The sequence below is a fragment of the Crinia signifera genome, chromosome 7 (genome assembly GCF_055691185.1).
Source record: "Crinia signifera chromosome 7, ASM5569118v1, whole genome shotgun sequence".
NCBI lineage: Eukaryota > Metazoa > Chordata > Amphibia > Anura > Myobatrachidae > Crinia > Crinia signifera.
The window spans coordinates 799,803-826,824 of NC_139223.1; the positions used below are offsets into that span (position 1 = coordinate 799,803).

The following is a 27,022-nucleotide window of genomic DNA, read 5'->3' on the forward strand; positions in this document are numbered from 1 at the left end:
AACATTCCCCAGGACTACATTGGTTGGGAGGCCATCCATGATGGCAAATTCTCGCAACTCTTGTCCAGCTCCCCAGTCCAGGTAGAACCTTGCCATGGGGACCTCTCACTCCATTCCATCTGCCATTGTTACTTTGGCAATGTGACCCTGCAATACTGCAGCAGGATCAATAAGGCAGGGTCTAACTACTGTGATTGAGCCCCCTGAGTCTCTCAGGCCTCCTCCCTGCAGGGGCCCCACTTGGACCAGCTGTAAGTGCCACCACATACTTTGTAAGGGCCGCTTGATCATGCAGGTGACTCTCTCCGCAGAGTCTGCCTGCTTCCCACCACATTCCATCGGACTGACTGTCTCTGTGGGCTCATCTCCATGGGTTAAGCAAGCAAGCAAGCCGGGCTCCAGCACTCAGATTTGGAGCACGAGTCTGGGGTGCTGGCAGTGTGGGACAGTCCTCAGATGTCCAATTTTCCCACAGCTGTAGCACTTCTTGATCAGTCGGGGCTCCAATGATCCCTAATTACTTGCAGGGACGCTGCGGGGCGATTGCTGGCCAAGAGAACCCGGGTTGGAAGGTGCTTGCTTTGGGGGGTGATGAGCTGAAGAGGGGTGTTCCCCTGGTGGTACAGTCCTTTGGAGTGGGCTTCTACTTGGGCATTTCAGTCCCTGTGACCGAATTGACACATACTTGTCCGCTAGCTGGGCAGCCATCTTTACGCTGGGTGGCTCCCGATCTAGCACCCACTCCTTCACTTCCTGGGCACACCTGTGGTAAAACTGCTCCCTGCAGATCAGGTCAATCAGGGTGTCCCATGTTGTGGCCTTTGATTCCTTCACCCACTTCACCAAGTACTGCCGAAGCTGGGTGGCAAACTGCTCGTGGGTGCTGCCAGGATTCTTAGGCAAGTCCCGGAACTTTTTCCTGTAGGACTCAGGAGTGATAAAAAAAAGCATTGGAGGAGGGCCAATAGTCCCCACAGTCCTCATTGGCCACTCCTCGATAGGCCTCCAAGGCCTCTCCATGCAGGGTGGGCAAAAGGTGTCTTATCCACTCCTGTTTGGGTAAATCATGGAGTTTACAAGTCCTCTCAAAAACTTGCAAATGTCCATCAATGTCCCCATTGCTGTTGGCAAATTTGCAAACTGGATCCATACCGCTCTGGTAGCAGCAGTTGGCACTGGCTCTCGGAGTACCACGGCCTGTGGTGCCCACTCATTATGCCACCTCTGGATGATGATCAAGCGTCCTTGCTCCATTTCCCTTTTCCCTAGTTCCGCTAACCATTCTGCTAGGCTATCCGTGTCACTCCACCTGGGACGTTGGGATCCTGGTCCTGCTAGCTAATGTTGGGAAACATGGCTGCTGCTGGAGGGGGCTGGGGCTTTTAAGTCTCACCGGGTCCAGGTGAACGTCCTCTGCAGAGTTGTGCTCTTGGACGCTGTCGCTGGCAGCGTGTTGCACCTCCTCCCGACTCAACTCCTCCAAGCGCATGAGCACCGCCCTCATTACGCTTACAGTTGCTTTTAAAGGGATATCCACACCCTTTCCCGACATAAGATCTCAAGGTAGGCCTTTGACATTCTGAAGTCTGCCATCTTGCGCGTTCTCCTTGCTGCAGTTACTCCTCCCTGAGTAACTAGGCTTCTCCAGTTGGGTGACCGAAAAGGCGACTGGGATCTCCCACTGCCTGCTACCAATTTCTGCCCTGCGCTCTGGCTAAGACCTTCGGGTCCTCAGACGGTGGTTCTTGGTCTCACAGGACCTGGCCAATAGGGGATTCCCAGTTACCATCAGTAACTGTCCGTTACTGACTCCACCCACTATGCAGTATTTAACTTCCAAAAAATGTGGCGATCATTTGATATTCTCTTAACTGAGGCAGTACTTTACTACATAAAGAAACACAGAAGTCTCCTGTTACTACAAACACTTGGCACACAGCCAGGGCAGGCGACAGGGGGGTCAAGGAGGACAAGTGTGACGGGCCCCAGCAATCTCAAGGGCCCCAGAGCTTCCATGCCCCATCACAGCCGCTGGCCTGTCATGACCCTCGCAGACAGGCTGTCTACTGTGCACCATCTGTGTTTGGCTGAGTCTGACTGGCACTGTGTGCTACTGCTGTGTGCACCCTGCCGTTCGGTGCTCAGAGCCATCTACTCTGTGTGTGCACATGGCCTGTGGCCGCAGGTGCACAGCCATACCAGCCGCTGGCACTGTAGCCTCAGTCTCTGGCTCCTGTAGTTTATAGCACATGCGCGGGTCGTCTGTTCCATGCCTGCTTGTAGTGCTTGGGTTTCTTTTGTGAAAGTAACAGGCCAGCAGAAGGCAGCAGCCAGGAGCCAGGCCAACACGACTGAGAACGAGAGAAGTCTGCACCTGAAAGCAGGATCTGGAGCAGCGAAAGGTTAAATGAGGCTCATACAGAAGAGGGTTGGGTACTTATGTATTATCTGGACTCCCATGTTAAATGCACACCATTTTTTCATACCCCTACTATCCAACTACGCATGGAGCTGATTTTATATAGTGTGGCGAGCGCAGCGAGCCACCATGCCCGAAGCGTGGCGAGCGGACACGGTCTCATAAGAAAAACGGGAGCCCAGATATTACATAAGTACCGAGGGTTGTATGGATTTGGGATTAGGTGGGGGCCCCAGAAATATAATTGTACAGGGCCCCAAGATTTCTGTTGCCAGCCCTGCCCACAGGGGTCATTCACCAGACATTCTGCTAGGAAATAACAATAAGCATCTAATTTCCTCATCACAGACTCTGCTGGATTCCTTCCTCCAGAAAGTTACAAACAGAATGCAATTTACTTTTAAAAATACATCTGTGGTACACTTCTTATAACATATAATAATACATTTGATATATTTTATACATGCTTTGTGACTGGTGCTCACCTCACAGCAGCACTACAGTAGGGGACCTGGCCCAGCTAGTGCTGCACAACACATTTTAAACCTGTCACGTGCCCACTTTCCTGTAACGATTTTGCCACAGCACAGGGATTAAACCCTTCAGTGCTGTGGCATCCATTTTGTCCATGTGGGATGGGGTTTCTGGCCACAGTATGGAACCCAAAGATGGAGATGTGTGGAACAGTATGGATCCTAAAGAGAAAGATAAACTGAACAGTATGGAACCTAGAGATAAAGCTGTGCTAGACAGTATTGAACCAAGAGAGGAAGAGATGTGGATGTGCTGGACAGTATGGAACCTGGAGAGGAAGATGTGATGGATAGTATGGAACCTAGAGAGGAAGATGTGCGGAACAGTATGGAACCTAGAGAGGGAGATGTGGTGGATAGTATGGAACCTAGAGAGGAAGATGTGATGGATAGTATGGAACCTAGAGAGGAAGATGTGATGGATAGTATGGAACCTAGAGAGGAAGATGTGATGGATAGTATGGAACCTAGAGAGGAAGATGTGATGGATAGTATGGAACCTAGAGAGGAAGATGTGCGGAACAGTATGGAACCTAGAGAGAAGGATGTGCGGGACAGTATTGAACCAAGAGAGGAAGATATGTGAGAGAGTATGGAACCAAGAAATGAAGATGTGCGGGACAGTATGGAACCTAGAGAGGAAGATGTGCTGGACTCTATGGAACCAATAAATGAGTATGTGCTGGACAGTATGGAATCTAGAGAGGAAGATAAGCTGGACTGTATGGAACCGAGAAATTAGGATGTGCTGGATAGTATAGAACCTAGAGAGGAAGATGTGCTAGATAGTATGGAACCAATAAATGAGGATGTGCTGAACAGTATAGAACCTTGAGAGGAAGATGTGCTAGATAGTATGGAACCAATAAATGAGGATGTGCTGGACAGTATAGAACCTTGAGAGGAAGATGTGCAGGACAATATGGAACCTAGATATTAGGATTTCTGGACAGTATGGAACCTTGACATGGAGATGTACGGACAGTATTGTACATAGAGATGATTATGTGCTGTACAGTATGGAACCTGGAGAAAAAGATGTGCGGGACAGTATGGAACCAAGAAATGAGGATGTGTGGGACAGTATGGAACCTAGAGATAACGAACTGCTGGACAGTATGTAACCTATAGAGGTAGATGTGCTGGACATTTTAGAACCTAGAGCTAAGGATGTGCTAGACTGTATAATTACTATAGAGAAAGATATGTGGGACAGTATGGAACCAAGAAATGAGGATGTGCTGGACAGTATGGAACTTAGAGATAAGAATGTGCTGGACTGTATGAAACCTACAGATAAGGATGTGCTGGACAGTATGGAACTTAGAGATAAGAATGTGCTGGACTGTATTAAACCAAGAAATTAGGATGTACTGGACAATAGGAACCCAGAGAGGAAGATGTGCTGGACAGTATGGAACCCAGAGAGGAAGATATGTGAGACAGTATGAAACCTATGGATGAAGATGTGCTGGACAGTATGGAATCCAGAGATGGAGATGTGTTGGACAGTATGGAACCTAGAATTGAGGATGTGCAGGATATTATAGAACCTAGAGAGGAAGATTTGTGGGACAGCTTTGAACCCACAAATGAGGACATACTGGACTGTATGGAACCAAAATATGAAGATGTGCTGGACTGTATGGAACCAAAATATGAAAATGTGCTGGACAGTATGCAGCCTAGATAGGAAGATGTGTGGGACAGTATGGAACCAAGAAATGAGGATGTGTGAGACAGTATGGAACCTAGAGATAAGGATATTTTGGACAGTAGGGAACCTAGAGAGAAACATATGCTGGACTGTATGGAACCAAGAAATTAGGCTGTGCTGAACAGTATGGAACCTAGAGAAAAAGATGTGCGGGACTGTATGGAACCTAGAGAGAGCAAGATTTGTGGGAGAGTATGGATCCTAGAGATGAAGATGTGTGCCACAGTGCAGAACCTAGAGATGAGGATGTGTGGGACAGTATGGAACCTAGAGAGTAAGATGTGTAAGACAGTATGGAACCTAGGTATGAAGATGTGCTGGACAGTTTGGTACCCAGAGATGAGGATGGGCTGGTCTGTATGGAACCCAGAGATGGCAATGTGAGGGACAGTATAGAACTTAAAAAGGAAGATTTGTGGGACAGCATGGAACCAAGAAATGAGGATGTGCTGGACTGTATGGAACCTAGAGAAAGGGATGTGTGAAACAGTATTGAACTAAGAAATGATGATGTGCAGGACAGTATGGAACCTTGAAATGGAGATGTGCAGGACAGTATGGAAACTAGAGATAAGGATATGCTGGACAGTATGGAACCTAGAGATGGGTCTGAGTGTGAAAGCATGGAATCTTGAGATAGGGTTGTGTGGGACAGTATGGCACCTAGAGATGAGGATGTGTGGGACAGTATGGAACCAAGAAAATAGGGTGTGTTGGACAGTATTATTATTTTATTATTAACAGTTTTTTATAGCGCAGCATATTCCGTTGCGCTTTACAATAGGAGACAGTGATACAACAAATCGGGTATTTACAGACAGTCAAAGGTATGAGGGAGCTGCTCGCAAACTTACAATCTATAGGGAAATAGGCATTGCAACACAAGGATAGATATTCTTTATTGAATTAATTCCACGAATCCCGGTGTGCTGTATGATACGGTGATGGAAAATGTGAACATGAAAGAGAGTTGATATGTGTGGACTATACATTGGGGATGTGATTAGATAGGAATGGTATATGAAGGTTATAGGCTGGGCTGGTTCTGGAATTTGATAAGCTGCCTGAAGAGGTGAGTTTTCATGGAACGCTTGTAAGTTTAAAGACTGAAGAAGATTCTTTTGTTTGTAGAAGACCATTCCATAGAGTGGATGCAGCCCAAAGAAAGTCCTGCAATTTTTAATAGGAGCGAGTAATAAGTGTGGATGAGAGACGCAGATCTTGTGAGGAGCGAAGAGGTCGCGTTGGAAGATATTTTGAGATAAGAGAAGAGATGTATGTTGGTGTAGTTTGGTTTATGGCTTTGTGTGTAAGTAAAAGGATTTTGTATTAAATACGGTAGAATACAGGTAACCAATGAAGTGACTGATAGAGTATCTTTGCAGATGATGAACGACTGGCTAGGAAGATTATCCCTCTTACTGGTCTAATTCTTCTTTAACATTAGGTGGTCTTTATATACAGTAGGTGGCCATCTGGTGGTGTATATAGGTGGTCTACTCATAGTTGTTAATAGGGTAATCTCTGTAGGCGGCCTAATCCTTATTGCCAATAAAGTGGTCTCTCTCTGATTTACTCATATTGTGGTCTCTCTCTCTTTAGATGGTCTAATCTTCATTATCTCAGTGGTCTCTCTCTCTCTCTAGGTGGTCTAATCTTCCTTATCTCCATGGTCTATCACTCTAGGTGGTCTAATCTTCCTTATCTCTGTGGTCTCTCTCTAGGTGGTCTAATCTTCCTTATCTCCATGGTCTATCACTCTAGGTGGTCTAATCTTCCTTATGTCTGTGGTCTCTCTCTAGGTGGTCTAATCTTCCTTATGTCTGTGGTCTCTCTCTAGGTGGTCTAATCTTCCTTATCTCTGTGGTCCCTCTCTCTAGGTGGTCTATTCTTCCTTATCTCTGTGGTCTCTCTCTCTAGGTGGTCTAATCTTCCTTATCTCTGTGGTCTCTCTCTAGGTGGTCTAATCTTCCTCATCTCGTGGTCCCTCTCTCTAGGTGGTCTAATCTTACTTACCTTTATGGTCTCTCTCTAGGTGGTCTAATCTTCCTTATCTTTGTGGTCTATCTCTCTAGGTGGTCTAATCTTCCTTACCTCTGTGGTCTCTCTGGTCTCTCTCCAGATGTTAATGAACTACACATCCCAGGATGCTTTGCATTAGTTTTTCTATGTGGCCATGCTGAAACTGATGCAAGGCATGCTGGGATGTGTAGTTCCAACATCTGGAGGGCCGATGTTGCCCAGCCCTGCTCTAGGTGGTCTAATCTTCCTTACCTCTGTGGTCTCTCTCTAGGTGGTCTAATCTTTTTGGCTCATATTTCTTGTTTCTATCCTAAAGGTGGTCTTGCAGCTCTTATGTATACAGACACTGTACAGACATTTGTGATCATTGGAGGTGCTTGTGTTCTATCTGTATATGGTGAGTACATAAATAAATTAACCAGTGATGTCATAATGTCATCAGTAGAGACAGGATTATATGCATTTGCATATATGCATATGCATTTGCATATTTAGCCCATTCTCACTGGTTATTGCATATTTTACCTAAAACCTAGTGATGGTGCATATTTTAGGCCCTGCCCTCTTCCCACCCACGAGTCACAGCACTGATTTGCCCTGCTGCTGCTGGCCAGGTAGTGGTAGAGGCTGGGCAATATGTGCGCAGAGTGGGGAACCTTGGATGTACGCTATGTCTGACACTGCTCTAGGCTGCCAATCCATGTTGATAAAAGTCAGTCAGGGCGGATGCCATTACGAAGCTCCTGAACCTTTGCCTGCCCCTGGCCTGGGACTTTACACCAAGAGACAGACTTCTGCAGCAGAGGAGGTGGGCAGAAGGTTTGTGACATCACGCGGTGCGGAGGAAATGCCGTGTCACAGTGAGTATGCGGTGCAGGGAGGAAGCCTTCCACTATGCCACTCTCTCATGCTATGCTGACATTTGATCCATTGGCGCTGGAGATGAGGGTCCGTGTAGTTGATGCAAGAAGAGCTTTGGACGCTGCAGTATGCTGTAGCAGCCAGGAAGAAAACAAATCCTGTGTATAGCACTAGACATCTGCAGATGCTGTGGGCCTAGGTTTATTTGCAACTAATTGTATGCGGATTTTTAAATAAATAAGTTAAAAATAACTTTTTTATTATTTAATGTAGCATATTTTAACACTTTTCATGCAGTTTTTAAGTATTTTGCATGCATATTTCAATCTTTTTTTGTTGCATATAATCCTGTCCCTAGTCATCAGACTACAGCAGGGGACTTCCAATCCACAATTTGCAACCACATGTAATGTTGTGTGGATTTCATTGATTAGGCAAAGTGAATATATATATTTGTCTGGCTCTGTAATTATCTACATACAGTGTTCTGTACCCATAATGTTCTATATCCAGATATATTGCAATGTCCTGTACCCAGTGCTATTTTTTAGCAGGAACCAGCAGGGACTCAGTTCCTGAACCTCTAATTAAATATGACATAATCAGGAACTGAAAATGTACTTTCCATAAGATAAGTTTTATTTTAAAGTCACCTGTGAGTGCCTTTGTTTCTAAATACAATATATACATCTATCTCTCCCTCCCTCTCTCTATTATATATGTTTTTTTTTATTTAATTGATCCACCCCCAGACCTGGAGTTCCTGAATCTATTTTTCCAGAAAATTAGTACTGCCTGTACCCATAATGTTCTACATCCAATATCACTGCCAATGTCACTGCCATGTCCTGTACCCATAATGTTCTACATCCAATGTCGCTGTCAATGTCCTGTACCCATAATGTTCTACATCCAATATCACTGCCAATGTCACTGCCATGTCTTTTACCCATAATGTTCTACATGCAATGTCACTGCCAATGTCACTGCCATGTCCTGTACCCATAATGTTCTACATGCGATGTCACTGCCAATGTCCTATACCCATAATGCTCTACATCCAATGTCACTGCCAATGTCCTCTACCCATAATGTTCTACATGAGATGTCACTGCCATGTCCTGTACCCGTAATGTTCTACATCCAATATTACTGCCAATGTCACTGCCATGTCTTTTACCCATAATGTTCTACATGCAATGTCACTGCCATGTCCTGTACCCATAATGTTCTACATCCAATATCACTGCCAATGTCACTGCCATGTCTTTTACCCATAATGTTCTACATGCAATGTCACTGCCAATGTCCTATACCCATAATGCTCTACATCCAATGTCACTGCCAATGTCCTCTACCCATAATGTTCTACATGCAATATCACTGCCAATGTCCTATACCCATAATGCTCTACATCCAATGTCACTGCCAATGTCCTCTACCCATAATGCTCTACATCCAATATCACTGCCATGTCCTGTACCCATAATGTTCTACATCCAATGTCACTGCCATGTCCTGTACCCGTAATGTTCTACATGCAATGTCTCTGCCATGTCCTGTACCCATAATGTTCTACATGCAATATCACTGCCAATGTCCTATACCCATAATGCTCTACATCCAATGTCACTGCCAATGTCCTCTACCCATAATGCTCTACATCCAATGTCTCTGCCATGTCCTGTACCCATAATGTTCTACATCCAATATCACTGCCAATGTCACTGCCATGTCTTGTACCCATAATGTTCTACATCCAATATCACTGCCAATGTCTCTGCCATGTCCTGTACCCATAATGTTCTACATCCAATATCACTGCCAATGTCACTGCCATGTCTTGTACCCATAATGTTCTACATCCAATATCACTGCCAATGTCACTGCCATGTCCTGTACCCATAATGTTCTACATCCAATGTCACTGCCATGTCTTGTACCCATAATGTTCTACATCCAATATCACTGCCAATGTCACTGCCATGTCTTTTACCCATAATGTTCTACATCCAATGTCACTGCCATGTCCTGTACAGTAAAGTTCTATATCTAGATATATTGCAATGTCCTGTACCCATAATGTTCTATATGCAATGTCTCTGCCATGTCTGGTACCCAATGTCACTGGATGTAGAACATTATGGGTACAGGACATGGCAGTGATATTGGATGTAGAGCATTATGGGTACAGGACATGGCAGTGACATTGGCAGTGATATTGGATGTAGAACATTATGGGTACAGGACATGGCAGTGACATTGGATGTAGAACATTATGGGTACAGGACATGGCAGGGACATCGCATGTAGAACATTACGGGTACAGGACATGGCAGGGACATCGCATGTAGAACATTATGGGTACAGGACATGGCAGTGACATTTTCAAAAAGAGAAAAAAGAAAAAAGGGTACTTGTGAGTTATCCGGGCGTCCGATTTTTTGATTGTATGCCTTAAGTTAAGGCATACAATCAGATGCGATGCGATGCGATATCGCATCGCATCGCATCGCATGCGACCATCGGATGCGATGACCCGATTTTTCCATAGGAATCAATGTTAAAATGGTTCCTATGGAAAAAGGGGTCCTTTTCATACCCCTACTATCCAAGTGGGCATGGAGTTGGATATAAACCTGTGGCGAGCGTAGCGATCCACCGAGCCCGAAGCGTGGCGAGCGAACGGTATTCCGTGTCCCCTCGCGGGGCTCGCTACGCTCGCCACGCTTCGGGCTCGGTGGCTCGCTACGCTCGCCACAGGTTTATATCCAACTCCATGCCCACTTGGATAGTAGGGGTATGAAAAGGACCCTTTTTCCCATTGAATTCCATGTTAAAATGGACTCAGTCCATTTTAACATTGATTCCTATGGAAAAATCGGGTCATCGCATCGCATCGCATCGCATCCGATGGTCGCATGCGATGCGATGCGATGTACCCGATCCGACCCGATTTCAAAATCGGACGCCCGGATAACTCACAAGTACCGAAAAAAGTACTCTCCTTTGTTTGGGGGCACGCTTTATCAAATAAAGAAAACTTTGATTTGTAGTATTTATAGATTTTAAAATATAACTTTTAATACTTTACATTTAAAAGGCTGTTGTTGACATAAACATGGACAGACTACATAAAACATAGAGAAGTGGTAGAAACCACTTTTTGAACTCGATAGAGTTCTTCCAGCAATATGTGGCTGGTATAAAATCAAATGTAAATTTTAATGATATAAATCTACATATAGTTAGTTTAATGCACTAACAAATGGGTAGTTTAATGCTAGTAGCGAAATGGATGGGTATAAAATTAAGTCCGGTCACTACCAATAAATTGTATGGTGTGTACTGTCCAATACAATATGAAGAAACAATTATTCAATTTGTTTCAAAATATTTGACGAATATAAATCTTCTAATGTGTGCCGACAACCAGGAAATGCAGTGGTAGCCACTATATATGGTTACAGTGATGCCTTATTGAAAATTAGTGATAAGACATATAGAGACTCCTCAGGCAGAAACAACACAACCACTGCTGTCGTGTCGACCAACTAGTCCTAGTCCCAAGTCGACACCGTGAGTGTGTAGCGTTGATAGCCTGTATGTATGGAGTAACGAATTTACAGAAAATATAGCATCTGCTGTCTCTTTCCCCGGGATAAGGTGCCCTGTTGATAGTTAATCAGTGCAGGGTCTAGCCCTGGGGTAGCCAACTCTAGTCCTCGAGAGCTACCAACAGTGCATGTTTTGCAGGTCTCCTCACAGAATCACAAGTGAGCTAATTAGCTCCACCTGTGGATCTTTTAAAATGTATCAGTGATTAATGAGTGCAGCTGTACAGCAGCTAGGTTGTCTGGAAAATGTGAACTGTTGGTAGCTCTCGAGGGCTAGGGTTGGCTACCACTGGTCTAGCCCAAATCCTTTAGGTAGAGATGAGAGTGCGATTAAAGTGAAAGAGATATAGAGAGTGCTAGAGTAGGGTGTATAGAAGAGACGGCTTATATCCAGTGGGTTAGTATGCTGCTGCTCCCCATTGTCTGTGCATTGATAGGGAGTGAGCGGTACTCACCAAAGGATTGCGTTATATAACCAGTGTATGATGCCCTATTGACTAATTGTCAGTGCAGGGTCTCCTTTGCCTGCAGCAATAGGAGGCAACTGGTGAATTACCATATAATATACATAGTACTATCAGTACCTCCCTTCTATAAATATTATTACTTATATCCTTTTTGCACAAACTTTGATTAGGGATACTCTCATCACCCCGGGCAAGAGTTGATAGGACCCTGCACTGACAATTAGTCAATAGGGCATCATACACTTGCACTAAAGTGATAGTAGATATCCCACTGGTTATATAACGCAATCCTTTGGTGAGTACCGCTCACTCCCTATCAATGCACAGACAATGGGGAGCAGCAGTGTACTAACCCACTGGATATAAGCCGTCTCTTCTATACACCCTACTCTAGCACTCTCTATATCTCTCAATTTAATCGCACTCTCATCTCTACCTAAAGGATTTGGGCTAGACCCTGCACTGATTAACTATCAACAGGGCACCTTATCCCAGGGAAAGAGACAGCAGATGCTATATTTTCTGTAAATTCGTTACTCCATACATACAGGCTATCAACGCTACACACTAACGGTGTCGACTTGGGACTAGGACTAGTTGGTCGACACGACAGCAGTGGTTGTGTTGTTTCTGCCTGAGGAGTCTCTATATGTCTTATCACTAATTTTCAATAAGGCATCACTGTAACCATATATAGTGGCTACCACTGCATTTCCTGGTTGTCGGCACACATTAGAAGATTTATATTCGTCAAATATTTTGACACAAATTGAATAACTGTTTCTTCATATTGTATTGGACAGTACACACCATACAATTTATTGGGAGTGACCGGACTTAATTTTACACCCATCCATTTCGCTACTAGCATTAAACTACCCATTTGTTAGTGCATTAAACTAACTATATGTAGATTTATATCATTAAAATTTACATTTGATTTTATACCAGCCACATATTGCTGGAAGAACTCTATCGAGTTCAAAAAGTGGTTTCTACCACTTCTCTATGTTTTATGTAGTCTGTCCATGTTTATGTCAACAACAGCCTTTTAAATGTAAAGTATTAAAAGTTATATTTTAAAATCTATAAATACTACAAATCAAAGTTTTCTTTATTTGATAAAGCGTGCCCCCAAACAAAGGAGAGTACTTTTTTCTTGTTTCTCTTTTTGAATCTGTACATTTTCTACTCTCAGGGGTGCACCTCCACATGAGTGACATAACCTATAATTATACATATTGTGGATCTATTATTATATACACACATTAAAACTACATTACTTGTTAATTTATTTGGTGTAACTTGTGCGCGGGTTTTTCCATTTATCCCCTTTCCCCAATCCCTACAATGGCAGAGGCATCGCATGTAGAACATTATGGGTACAGGACATGGCAGCGACAACGCATGTAGAACATTATGGGTACAGGACATGGCAGGCACATTGCATGTAGAACATTATGGGTACAGGACATGGCAGCGACAACGCATGTAGAACATTATGGGTACAGGACATGGCAGAGGCATTGCAAGTAGAACATTATGGGTACAGGACATGGCAGAGGCATTGCAAGTAGAACATTATGGGTACAGGACATGGCAGAGGCATTGCAAGTAGAACATTATGGGTACAGGACATGGCAGCGACAACGCATGTAGAACATTATGGGTACAGGACATGGCAGAGGCATTGCAAGTAGAACATTATGGGTACAGGACATGGCAGAGGCATTGCAAGTAGAACATTATGGGTACAGGACATGGCAGAGGCATTGCAAGTAGAACATTATGGGTACAGGACATGGCAGCGACAACGCATGTAGAACATTATGGGTACAGGACATGGCAGCGACAACGCATGTAGAACATTATGGGTACAGGACATGGCAGGCACATTGCATGTAGAACATTATGGGTACAGGACATGGCAGTGACATTGGATGTAGAACATTATGGGTACAGGACATGGCAGAGACATTGCATGTAGAACATTATGGGTACAGGACATAGCAGTGACATTGGATGTAGAACAGTGTTGCAAGTTCGCAATCCTATCGATTATCAATTGCCTGCGCATGTGTATGGATGGTAACATGCATGCACAAGCCCAAAATAGGGTTTGGATCATAAACGCAATACAGCTGCAGCTTAACTGGCAGGAAGCCGGCATTGGTGATACCATCCGTGTTGTGGAAGTGCCCAGGTGTTTTCAAGGAGGGTCTGTGACGTCAGCGCATGCCATGATTCCATGGTGAGTGAATTGAATGGATGTGCAACAGGTTAGCGGATAGACATATTTCCTATCGCAGACTTGCACAGGGCGGGTTCTCTTTCTGTCGGGGTAGCAGTTATCTACTCACAGACAACAGCGGTCAGATCTGAACCAGGTCCAAAGAACATTGAGGCCGTATTTTTACCACTTGTGTCGTTTGTGTCTTTCAGCATTTCTGGAGGTTGGGGGCTATGGTGCTCTCATGGAGAAATATATGGATGCTGTACCAAGCAATGTGGGTAATATATCAGCTGCTTGTGCATCCCCAAGACCTGATGCTCTACACCTGTTGCGTGATGCTTATTCTGGAGACCTGCCATGGCCGGCTCTCATATTGGGACTGACCATTGTGTCCACCTGGTACTGGTGCAGTGATCAGGTGTGGTACCTCTGTTGTGTATATTTTCAGAACTTTCCACTTCACCCAACTAACTTCTCTTCATCCCCACACCCAAGCGTCACACTACCTCGCCTGCTGGCACCACCACAAATCAGACCAGGGATAGAGGGAGATCACTTCCACAGACATGGCTAAAGCCCCCTACCTAGTGTAGGTCACCTCCATCTTGGTTTGGTGACCTGAGGGCTTGATGGCAGACTCCAGGAACCTGATCTATGTCTCCTCTGCTGTTCTAGGTGATTGTCCAGCGCTGTCTGGCTGCCCGTTCTCTAACACACGTCAAGTTGGGATGTGTGCTATGCGGCTACCTGAAGATTCTTCCTATGTTCTTAATGGTGATGCCGGGAATGATCAGCAGAGTTTTGTACGCAGGTAACCACCAATACCAAAGGAAATACAGTGGGTCTACAATAATTCCCACATTTCCCTACTGTTAGGCTATCTAACCCCTACCATATTTACACCTCTGGAATGATATGTATACAGAAAGGGAAGGGGACAGGGGAATGGGGATCGCACCAGTCTCTTATGTACTGTTTTAAATTTGTTCTGTAATTTTGTGGTGTTTGTTAATCTATATCCTTTAGGACTACTGACTGAAGGAGTTTATAATCTCCAATGGGTCACCACAGCCCTTGGTGCATGTCCCTTTGGGTTTCTTAGGTGACAGTCAGTGGTGCACCCCGAGTTTTGAGAAGGTCATGTACGACTATTAGGTTCAAGAGAGAACCAGAAGAAAGGAAAACTCTATTTGGGGGCACTCTTATGTCCTAAAGGAATATCTGTGCTGTGACTATTAATAATACGTAACTTTTATTGATAGTTTATTAAAATTATGACCACCTTGTGTTTATTTATTGTCTCACACTTTGCAAAATATTTCAACACATTCAGCAATCCATGATTTGTTCATCCTTAAAAATTGACCATCATATAGCAAGCCACTTATCATCAAAAGTCGGATGTCTGTGTGGTTAAATCATCGGTCATTAGTTTCTAATTTTGCCGTCTCTATGTATGTGCTTGTTTTCAATTCGCAATTTGATATTGGGAAATTAGGGAAAATAGTGGCAGCCCTATATGGGGATAATTCACTTCTGCTTTTCACCCTTCATGTTTGTCAACAGAGGAAGGAGAATGAGAGAGTGGGTTTCCCCAGGGTTGTAACTGAGAGATAGGTTGGGTAGTTAACTGTAGTGTAAACACACGCACAACTTTGAGAAAGCTATTTGCGAAACGTACGTCAGTAGCAGCGGGTCACGTGGTGCACACACGTGACCGCAGGTATCGGAACCGGGCACAATCCAGAGAAGCCGCATGCGGACAGCCGGGGAGACGTGTATCAGGGCGGTAAAGGTAACAAGGGGGGACGCCGGAGTGTCCAGCAAAAACACCCGCAGGGTGGTGCGGACATCCGGGCGATCCAACCGAGTCATGCATTGCAAGTGGATGTGATATCGGCATACACCGTTTGTGTCTACACTCAGTGGGAGTGGGTATCATGCACAGCAGGTGGGCCAATGTCAATTGCTGATATTATAAACACAAGGTTTTGAGGCATATATGACAGACACTATAAAGGTTATGGTAATATATATGTGCTAATTTCCACTCATAGGTGGATGGTCATTGCTTATACTACAAACATAGGTGGATTGTAATTGTGCCTCTTGCTTATATTATAACACACGCAGGTTGGAGAAAACTTGTATTGGACACTGCAATACTGAGCAGTGTGGGACATAACTAGGTGAATGCAGTGGTGCCTATTTATGAGCCGCACCTGAGATCTTTTTCATATACCCTTTAGAAACATTGGACTCCCTTAATGTGATTGGTGATTCAACGACTCTTACCTCCCATGTATAGAAACAATGTGTAACACGCTGTGTAAATAATTTGGGGAGCAAGTCGACACAGTGTCTACCTATTTGACTGCTCCACAGGCAGTAGGTGGATGGTCTGTGCTTATAACATAACACACACATGCTGGGGAGCCCTACATTGGACACTACAAGTGGGGGTAGCGTGAAGCGAGAATCATGTGGTTTTCAGCTGCCACCGGTAAGGTGTCACACCTGCGGTCCTCTCAATATATTCCTCAGGAGCATTGGACTCCTTTAATGTGTTTGGGCATATGACGATTCTAGGTACTTGTTTCCTATCTGGGCGCCCAGGTTTTCTACGTACGGCACCGTAATGAAATCGGATCGCATCGCATCGGATTCGGTACTCGATGATGTACGATGGCATACGATGCTATCCGATACGATTTCATTTTAAAAATGGGGGTAAAATCGGGGCCATCGCGGGCATCGCGGCCGCTAAAAAATCGGGTGCGATGGGCCAGACGCGATGCCCGCGATTTCCCCATAGAGAACAATGTTAAATGCCTCAATTTAGCCAAATTATCATAGGAACAATAGTAAATGGGCCAAAAACACCCCTGAACATTGAAATGTCCCCCCAAAAGTAGTTGACGCCACCCCGCCATCAACGTGAACCCGAAGCGTGGCGAGCGCAGCGAGCCCGCGAGGGGCGGCGGTACGCGTCCTCCGACCTTTTCATGCCCTACTATCCACTAGGGCGTGGAGTGAGAATAGAATAGTGTGGCGAGCGCAGCGAGCCACCGAGCCCGAAGCATGGCGAGCGCACGCGGATACCTTCACAGTTATACGCGTCCCCTCGCGGGCTTCCCAGGTGTCCATGGCGACGCGGACACCTGGGAAGCCCGCGAAGGGACGCGTTTACCTGTGAAGGTATCCGCGTCCCCTCGCGGGGCTCGCTGCGCTCGCCACGCTTCGGGCACGGTGGCTCGCTGCGCTCGCCACACTATTCTATTCTCACTCCACGCCCTAGTGGATAGTAGGGCATGAAAAGGTCGGAGGACGCGTACCGCCGCCCCTCGGGGGCTCGCTGCGCTCGCCACGCTTCGGGTTCACGTTGATGGCGGGGTGGCGTCAACTACTTTTGGGGGGACATTCCACTGCTCTGTGGGTTTTTTGGGGGTTTCTGGCCCATTTACCATTCTTCCCTATGCTGATTTGGGTAAATTGATCCATTTAACATTGTTTCCTATGGGAAATCGAATCGGATCGCATCGCATCGCATCGTTCAATATCGTGTATGTGCATTTGTGGTATCCAATGCGATGCGATCCGATTTTTATACGGAGAATAGCATGGTGCGCAATTAACGTAGCGGGCGCCCAGATAGGAAACAAGTACCCGATTCTACCTCCCATATAAAAAGAAGGTGTAACCTATATTACAAGTAAAACTTTTTTGACACAGTGTCAACAGTTCTGACTGCTCTATAGGCAGTACAGTTACTGGTAAATACTCAAATACCTTGACCTGATACCCGGCTCTTAATAAAGCAAAAATTGTATTTGCTGAGACAAAGTATGCTGTCGCCTGTGTGGAGCTTAGAGATAAATTTATGGTAAGAAATATGCATGCATTATTTTTTACATTTACATTTACATTTACATTTTTTACATTTACATTTACTTACATTTTTTTTACATGCATTATTTTTTACATTTACTATCCCAAAAATACGGCAATTCGTATTCGTATTGATGTGCTATCAATACGAATACGAATTGCCGTATTTTCGGGATAGTAAATGTAAAAAATAATGCTGCTTTCCCACTGCCTACACGGGTAAAGACCCGTTTTTTTTAAACGGGTCTTTAAACGGGTAAGAGTCATAAGACTCTTTCCCACTGCAGCTTTTAAACGGTAAATTACCGTTTAAAAGCTGTTTTTGTCACATTCACACTTACCCGTTTAAAAACCCGTTTAAGCAGTGTAAAGATAGGGGGGGGGGGGAGAATTTAAAAAAAAAAAACGGCGTGGGGTCCCCCCCACTGCCGTAACCAGCACCAGGCTGAAAGAGCCGGGGCTGGTAATAAAAAATCAGGAAACCCGACAAATAGGGGTTCCCTGATTTTTTACAACCAGCCCCAGGCTCCAGGTCCGGGGCTGGTTCCCAAAATACGGGGGACAAAATGACTAGGGGTCCCCCGTATTTTAAGAACCAGCCCCAGGCACAACCAGCCAGCAGGGTAATGCCACAGCCGGGGGACACTTATGATATAAGTTCCCGCGGCCAAAGCATTAACCCTACCGACCAGTCAGCCTGGCCAGGGGCCCTGGGGGAGTGGGGACCCCCCCAATAAAGGGGTCCCCCCCCTCCAGGACTTACCTGACCAGGCTGAAGCCTGGTGCTGTCCCCGGTGACCCTGGAGCGGTGGTCACCGGGCTGATGGTATTGTGTAAAAAAATAGAATAAAAACCATTGTCTTTTACTGGTGAACTATGAGTCCCAGCAAGCCTCCCCCGCAAGCTGGGACTTGGAGAACCACAAGTCCCAGCCTGCGGGGCATTAAAGGGCCCGCTGGGTCTTGTAGTTCCACAGTAAAAGAAAGAGTTAAATAAACACACTGACACACGTGAAAAATGAAAGTTTAATACATACATAACACATACATACTGATACTTACCTATCTTGAGCCCGTAGGTAGCCCTGGTCCTGATGTCCTGGTCCGTGTCGGCGTCTGTATCCAGTCGGCATCCCTGTCGGCGACGGCGTCGGCGGTCCGGAGTCCGAAGAAATCCATTTGGGAAGCTGTGGAAGGAAATCCTACTCACCTGTCCCAGCGCGACGTAGTCCAGGTAAGGTCTTTGCAAAAAAAACAAACCGACACCCGAACCAGACCGGACTGACGGAGACACACGTGTGTTTGTTTACATCGTGCGGCTCCGCCTCCCGAATGCCGCTATTGGCCGCCTTGCGGCCTAGCGGCTCCTGATTGGCCGCTAGGCCGCAAGGCGGCCAATAGCGGCATTCGGGGGCGGAGCCGCACGATGTAAACACCGTGTGTCTCCGTCAGTCCGGTCTGGTTCGGGTGTCGGTTTGTTTTTTTTGCAAAGACCTTACCTGGACTACGTCGCGCTGGGACAGGTGAGTATGGTTTCCTTCCACAGCTTCCCAAATGGATTTCTTCGGACTCCGGACCGCCGACGCCGTCGCCGACAGGGATGCCGACTGGATACAGACGCCGACACGGACCAGGACATCAGGACCAGGGCTACCTACGGGCTCAAGATAGGTAAGTATCAGTATGTATGTGTTATGTATGTATTAAACTTTCATTTTTCACGTGTGTCAGTGTGTTTATTTAACTCTTTCTTTTACTGTGGAACTACAAGACCCAGCGGGCCCTTTAATGCCCCGCAGGCTGGGACTTGTGGTTCTCCAAGTCCCAGCTTGCGGGGGAGGCTTGCTGGGACTCATAGTTCACCAGTAAAAGACAATGGTTTTTATTCTATTTTTTACACAATACCATCAGCCCGGTGACCACCGCTCCAGGGTCACCGGGGACAGCACCAGGCTTCAGCCTGGTCAGGTAAGTCCTGGAGGGGGGGGGACCCCTTTATTGGGGGGGTCCCCACTCCCCCAGGGCCCCTGGCCAGGCTGACTGGTCGGTAGGGTTAATGCTTTGGCCGCGGGAACTTATATCATAAGTGTCCCCCGGCTGTGGCATTACCCTGCTGGCTGGTTGTGCCTGGGGCTGGTTCTTAAAATACGGGGGACCCCTAGTCATTTTGTCCCCCGTATTTTGGGAACCAGCCCCGGACCTGGAGCCTGGGGCTGGTTGTAAAAAATCAGGGAACCCCTATTTGTCGGGTTTCCTGATTTTTTATTACCAGCCCCGGCTCTTTCAGCCTGGTGCTGGTTTCGGCAGTGGGGGGGGACCCCATGCCGGTTTTTTTTTTAACGGGTAAAGGGCTACCCCTTTCCCACTGCCGAAAAAACGGCTATAACACGGTAAAAACACTGCTTTTTACACGGGTAACAAAAACCGGTATTTGTTACCCGTGTAAAGCAACCTGGAGCTTTCCCACTGCAGCTCTAGCCGTTTAAAAAGGCTAAAAAAACGGCATTTACACGTGTAAAGCCTGCAGTGGGAAAGGGGTATAAGTAGCAATTGTTAGTGTTTGGTGTTGCAGGAAGTATAACTAATAGTGAGGATATAATTGTACTCCACTCTCCCTCCAACTCTTCTACTATTTACTACACTGTGTTTCATGGTTGATATGAGAGCTGCCAACAATTCCAGGAATATACAGTATCCTGCAATGCTTATACAGTATCAGGGTCACCTGCAATATAACTGACAGCACTGTAATCAACCATATAATCTAAATTCGGTCACAACCCGGGAGGACCCCACTCTCTCATTCTCTCTCCGCTATTCCTAATAAGAGGGAGAAAAGCAGATGTGGTGCATTTTCCGTCAGGGCTGACCACCTACATATATCTTCTATACTAATGGTCTGGTCAGTATCTCTTTAACTATCTCGTAGTGAACTGGAAGGCTCACTGTGGTTCATCAGGGAAGCACCCTGCAATGCCTGTATGGTAACAGGGGCACCAGGAAGTACTGTGTTTACACTACAGTTAACTACCCAACCTATCTCTCAGTCACAACCCTGGGGAAACCCACTCTCTCATTCTCCTTCCTCTGTTGACAAACATGAAGGGTGAAAAGCAGAAGTGAATTATCCCCATATAGGGCTGACACTATTTTTCCTTAATTTCCCAATATCAAAGTGCGAATTGAAAACAAGCACATACATAGAGACGGCAAAAGGAGAAACTAATGACCGATGATTTAACCACACAAACATCCGACTTTTGATAATAAGTGGCTGGATATATGATGGTCATTTTTTAAGCATGAACAAATCATGGATTGCTGAATGTATTGAAATATTTCGCAATGTGTGAGAAAATAAATAAACACAAGGTGGTCATAAATTTAATAACCTATCAATAAAACCTCTGGAATGATGCAATGTATAGCTTGGACTCAGAGTAATTTCTTGTTACAGATGAAGTAGCCTGTGTTGTCCCCTCGGAGTGCTATAGGATTTGCGGTGTGGAATCTGGCTGCTCTAATACAGCGTACCCAAAGCTGGTTGTGAAGCTGATGCCGAGAGGTAGGTCTCCATACACAGAAGAGGTCACCTGTAGAGTGTAATCTGGAGAGCAGGGCCCTCCTACCTCTCGGTCTGTTATTACCTAGTCTTCTGTTTTATTCCAAAGCAGAATATGCTGGTGACACAGGTAAATGTTAAAGCTGCATGTGATGTTAGGAGGCAAGGCAACATCAGGGTATATACACTGGAGCCATTTCTGTGAGCCCCACTATATGTGCTGCACTGTCCACGGCTCTATTCGTTATACCGTATGGAGGGCACAGTGACCGCTAACACACTGCTCTGTTTATGCCCAATATTGTATATTACTGTAGTGCTTGATCTCGGTGTGCCACATTGTAAGAGGGAGGCACTTACCTCAGTGTGCCTCATTGTAGGAGGCTGGCGCTTACCTCAGTGTGCCGCATTGTACAAGGGTGGTGCTTACCTCAGTGTGCCGCATTGTACGAGGGTGGCGCTTACCTCAGTGTGCCTCATTGTACGAGGGTGGCGCTTACCTCAGTGTGCCGCATTGTACGAGGGTGGCGCTTACCTCAGTGTGCCGCATTGTACGAGGGTGGCACTTACCTCACTGTGCCTCATTGTACGAGGGTGGCGCTTACCTCAGTGTGCCACATTGTACGAGGGTGGCACTTACCTCAGTGTACCACATTGAACGATGGAGACGCTTACCTCAGTGTGCCGCATTGTACGAGGGAGGTGCTTACCGCAGTGTGTCACATTGTACGAGGGAGGCGCTTACCTCAGTGTGCCGCATTGTACGAGGGTGGCGCTTACCTCAGTGTGCCGCATTGTACGAGGGTGGCGCTTACCTCAGTGTGCCGCATTGTACGAGGGAGGTGCTTACCTCAGTGTGCCGCATTGTACGAGGGAGGCGCTTACCTCAGTGTGCCGCATTGTACGAGGGAGGCGCTTACCTCGGTGTGTCACATTGTACGAGGGAGGCGCTTACCTCAGTGTGCCGCATTGTACGAGGGTGGCGCTTACCTCAGTGTGCCGCATTGTACGAGGGTGGCACTTACCTCACTGTGCCTCATTGTACGAGGGTGGCGCTTACCTCAGTGTGCCACATTGTACGAGGGTGGCACTTACCTCAGTGTACCACATTGAACGATGGAGACGCTTACCTCAGTGTTCCGCATTGTACGAGGGTGGCACTTACCTCAGTGTACCACATTGAACGATGGAGACGCTTACCTCAGTGTGCCGCATTGTACTAGGGTGGCGCTTACCTCAGTGTGCCGCATTGTACGAGGGTGGTGCTTACCTCAGTGTGCCGCATTGTACGAGGGTGGCGCTTACCTCACTGTGCCGCATTGTACGAGGGTGGCGCTTACCTCAGTGTGCCGCATTGTACGAGGGTGGCGCTTACCTCAGTGTGCCGCATTGTACGAGGGTGGCACTTACCTCACTGTGCCTCATTGTACGAGGGTGGCGCTTACCTCAGTGTGCCACATTGTACGAGGGTGGCACTTACCTCAGTGTACCACATTGAACGATGGAGACGCTTACCTCAGTGTGCCGCATTGTACGAGGGTGGCGCTAACCTCAGTGTGCCGCATTGTACGAGGGTGACGCTTACCTCAGTGTGGAGCATTGTATGATGGAGGTGCTTACCTCAGTGTGCCGCATTGTACGAGGGAGACGCTTACCTCAGTGTGCCGCATTGTACGAGGGAGGCGCTTACCTCGGTGTGTCACATTGTACGAGGGAGGCGCTTACCTCAGTGTGCCGCATTGTACGAGGGTGGCGCTTACCTCAGTGTGCCTCATTGTACGAGGGTGGCGCTTACCTCAGTGTGCCACATTGTACGAGGGTGGCACTTACCTCAGTGTACCACATTGAACGATGGAGACGCTTACCTCAGTGTGCCGCATTGTACAAGGGAGGTGCTTACCGCAGTGTGCCGCATTGTACGAGGGTGGTGCTTACCTCAGTGTGCCGCATTGTACGAGGGTGGCGCTTACCTCACTGTGCCGCATTGTACGAGGGTGGCGCTTACCTCAGTGTGCCGCATTGTACGAGGGTGGCGCTTACCTCAGTGTGCCGCATTGTACGAGGGTGGCACTTACCTCACTGTGCCTCATTGTACGAGGGTGGCGCTTACCTCAGTGTGCCACATTGTACGAGGGTGGCACTTACCTCAGTGTACCACATTGAACGATGGAGACGCTTACCTCAGTGTGCCGCATTGTACGAGGGTGGCGCTAACCTCAGTGTGCCGCATTGTACGAGGGTGGCGCTTACCTCAGTGTGGAGCATTGTATGATGGAGGTGCTTACCTCAGTGTGCCGCATTGTACGAGGGAGACGCTTACCTCAGTGTGCCGCATTGTACGAGGGAGGCGCTTACCTCGGTGTGTCACATTGTACGAGGGAGGCGCTTACCTCAGTGTGCCGCATTGTACGAGGGTGGCGCTTACCTCAGTGTGCCGCATTGTATGAGGGTGGCACTTACCTCACTGTGCCTCATTGTACGAGGGTGGCGCTTACCTCAGTGTGCCACATTGTACGAGGGTGGCACTTACCTCAGTGTACCACATTGAACGATGGAGACGCTTACCTCAGTGTGCCGCATTGTACAAGGGAGGTGCTTACCGCAGTGTGCCGCATTGTACGAGGGAGGCGCTTACCTCAGTGTGCCGCATTGTACTAGGGTGGCGCTTACCTCAGTGTGGAGCATTGTACGAGGGTGGTGCTTACCTCAGTGTGCCGCATTGTACGAGGGAGGCGCTTACCTCGGTGTGTCACATTGTACGAGGGTGCCGCTTACCTCAGTGTGCCACATTGTACAAGGGTGGCACTTACCTCAGTGTACCACATTGAACGATGGAGACGCTTACCTCAGTGTGCCGCATTGTACGAGGGAGGCGCTTACCTCAGTGTGCCGCATTGTACTAGGGTGGCGCTTACCTCAGTGTGGAGCATTGTATGATGGAGGTGCTTACCTCAGTGTGGAGCATTGTACAAGGGTGGCGCTTACCTCAGTGTGCCGCATTGTACGAGGGTGGCGCTTACCTCCGTGTGCCTCATTGTAGGAGGGTGGCGCTTACCTCGGTGTGTCGCATTGTACGAGGGAGACGCTTACCTCAGTGTGCGTCATTGTACGAGGGGGACGCTTACCTCAGTGTTCCGCATTGTACGAGGGTGGTGCTGACCTCAGTGTGCCGCATTGTACGAGGGAGACGCTTACCTCAGTGTGCCGCATTGTACGAGGGAGGCGCTTACCTTAGTGTGCCACATTGTACGAGGGAGGCGCTTACCTCAGTGTGCCGCATTGTACGAGGGAGGCGCTTACCTCAGTGTGCCGCATTGTATGACGGAGGTGCTTACCTCAGTGTGCCGCATTGTACGAGGGAGGCGCTTACCTTAGTGTGCCACATTGTACGAGGGAGGCGCTTACCTCAGTGTGCCGCATTGCACGAGGGAGGCGCTTACCTCAGTGTGCCGCATTGTATGACGGAGGTACTTACCTCAGTGTGCCGCATTGTACGAGGGAGGCGCTTACCTCAGTGTGCGTCATTGTACGAGGGAGGTGCTTACCTCAGTGTGCCGCATTGTATGACGGAGGTGCTTACCTCAGTGCGCAGCATTGTACGAGGGAGGCGCTTACCTCTGTGTTCCACATTGTACGAGGGAGACGCTTACCTCAGTGTGCCGCATTGTACGAGGGAGACGCTTACCTCAGTGTGCCGCATTGTACGAGGGAGACGCTTACCTCAGTGTGCGTCATTGTACGAGGGAGGTGCTTACCTCAGTGTGCCGCATTGTATGACGGAGGTGCTTACCTCAGTGCGCAGCATTGTACGAGGGAGGCGCTTACCTCCGTGTGCCTCATTGTAGGAGGGTGGCGCTTACCTCGGTGTGTCGCATTGTACGAGGGAGACGCTTACCTCGGTGTGCCGCATTGTACGAGGGAGGCGCTTACCTCGGTGTGCCGCATTGTACGAGGGAGGCGCTTACCTCCGTGTGCCTCATTGTACGAGGGAGGCGCTTACCTCAGTGTGCCGCATTGTATGAGGGAGACGCTTACCTCAGTGTGCGTCATTGTACGAGGGAGGTGCTTACCTCAGTGTGCCGCATTGTACGAGGGAGACGCTTACCTCAGTGTGCGTCATTGTACGAGGGAGGCGCTTACCTCAGTGTGCCGCATTGTACGAGGGAGACGCTTACCTCAGTGTGCCGCATTGTACGAGGGAGACGCTTACCTCAGTGTGCCTCATTGTACGAGGGAGACACTTACCTCAGTGTGCCACTTGATATGAGGGAGGCGCTTACCTCAGTGTGCCGCATTGTACGCAGGAGGCGCTTACCTCAGTGTGCTGCAATGTACGAGGGTGGAGCTTACCTAATTGTGCCGCATTGTACAAGGGTGGCGCTTACCTCAGTGTGCCGCATTGTACCAGGGAGGCGCTTACCTCAGTGTGCCGTATTGTACAAGGGAGGCGCTTACCTCAGTGTGCCGCATTGTACGAGGGAGGCGCTTACCTCAGTGTGCGTCATTGTACGAAGGAGGCGCTTACCTCAGTGTGCCGCATTGTACCAGGGAGGCGCTTACCTCAGTGTGCCGTATTGTACGAGGGAGGCGCTTACCTCAGTGTGCCGCATTGTACGAGGGAGATGCTTACCTCAGTGTGCCACATGATATGAGGGAGGCGCTTACCTCAGTGTGCCACATTGTACGCGGGAGGCGCTTACCTCAGTGTGCCACATTGTACGAGGGATGCGCTTACCTCAGTGTGCCGCATAGTACGAGGGAGGAGCTTACCTCAGTGTGTCACATTGTACGAGGGAGGCGCTTACCTCAGTGTACCACATTGTACATGGGAGGCGCTTACCTCAGTGTACCACATTGTACGAGGGAGGCGCTTACCTCGGTGTGCTGCATTGTACGAGGGAGGCGCTTACCTAACTGTGCCACATTGTACGAGGGTGGCGCTTACCTCAGTGTGCGTCATTGTACGAGGGAGGCGCTTACCTCAGTGTGCCACATTGTACGAGGGAGGCGCTTACCTCAGTGTGCCACATCAGAATCACGGTGGGTGGACCCTGAGATATCGCATGCCCCAACTCCAATAGATGATCTGCTTAGATTACCTAAACAACTCCGTCCTGATCTCTCCTCGACTCTCCCAACTACTAGGGCCTCCATTGCAACTTGGGATGCCTTGATCTCTAGACTTTAGGAGATATTTTAGAAGGCCAGTATATTCTCCCCTTCTCCGCTCTCCAGCAGAGATTTTCTCTCCCTAAAGCCGAACTATTACATTACTTTCAAATCTGCTATTGGTGGAATACTGCTCCTAATCCTACTAATACACCCAGTAACTTTGACTCACGTATCTACTTTCGCCAACCCCTTCCTGACAGAGCCAGTTTTTGCGTTCCTGACAGAGCCCTTTTTTTCAAATATGACATGTATCACTTAAGTGGGTATAACTTTTTTTTGCTTTTACTTATCCCAGTGATTTTGAGATTGTTTTCTCGTGACACATTGTACTTCAAGTTAGTGGTAAATTTTGGTCGATACAGTCTGTGTTTTTTTGTGAAAAATACCAAAATGTCGTAAAAAAATGGAAAATTTTGCGATTTGCAAAATGTTAAATTTTCTGCTTGTGAGACAAATAATCTTACCACTCAAAATAGTTAGGGCGGGATGCTATATGACTCACCGCCGCGGCCCCGGGTGTTTTTCTGCGCCG

General features: G+C 47.4%; 1 protein-coding gene across 1 annotated transcript in view; it reads left to right on the plus strand.

The window, feature by feature from the left end:
* SLC5A2 (solute carrier family 5 member 2) overlaps positions 1-27,022 on the plus strand; it is a 103,971-nt gene that overhangs the window by 51,188 nt on the left and 25,761 nt on the right. The window contains exons 7-10 of the mRNA XM_083152183.1: positions 7,008-7,088; positions 14,079-14,287; positions 14,545-14,680; positions 21,214-21,321. Of these exons, the coding sequence (XP_083008309.1) occupies positions 7,008-7,088; positions 14,079-14,287; positions 14,545-14,680; positions 21,214-21,321 (534 nt within the window). The remainder of the gene's footprint in view (positions 1-7,007; positions 7,089-14,078; positions 14,288-14,544; positions 14,681-21,213; positions 21,322-27,022) is intronic.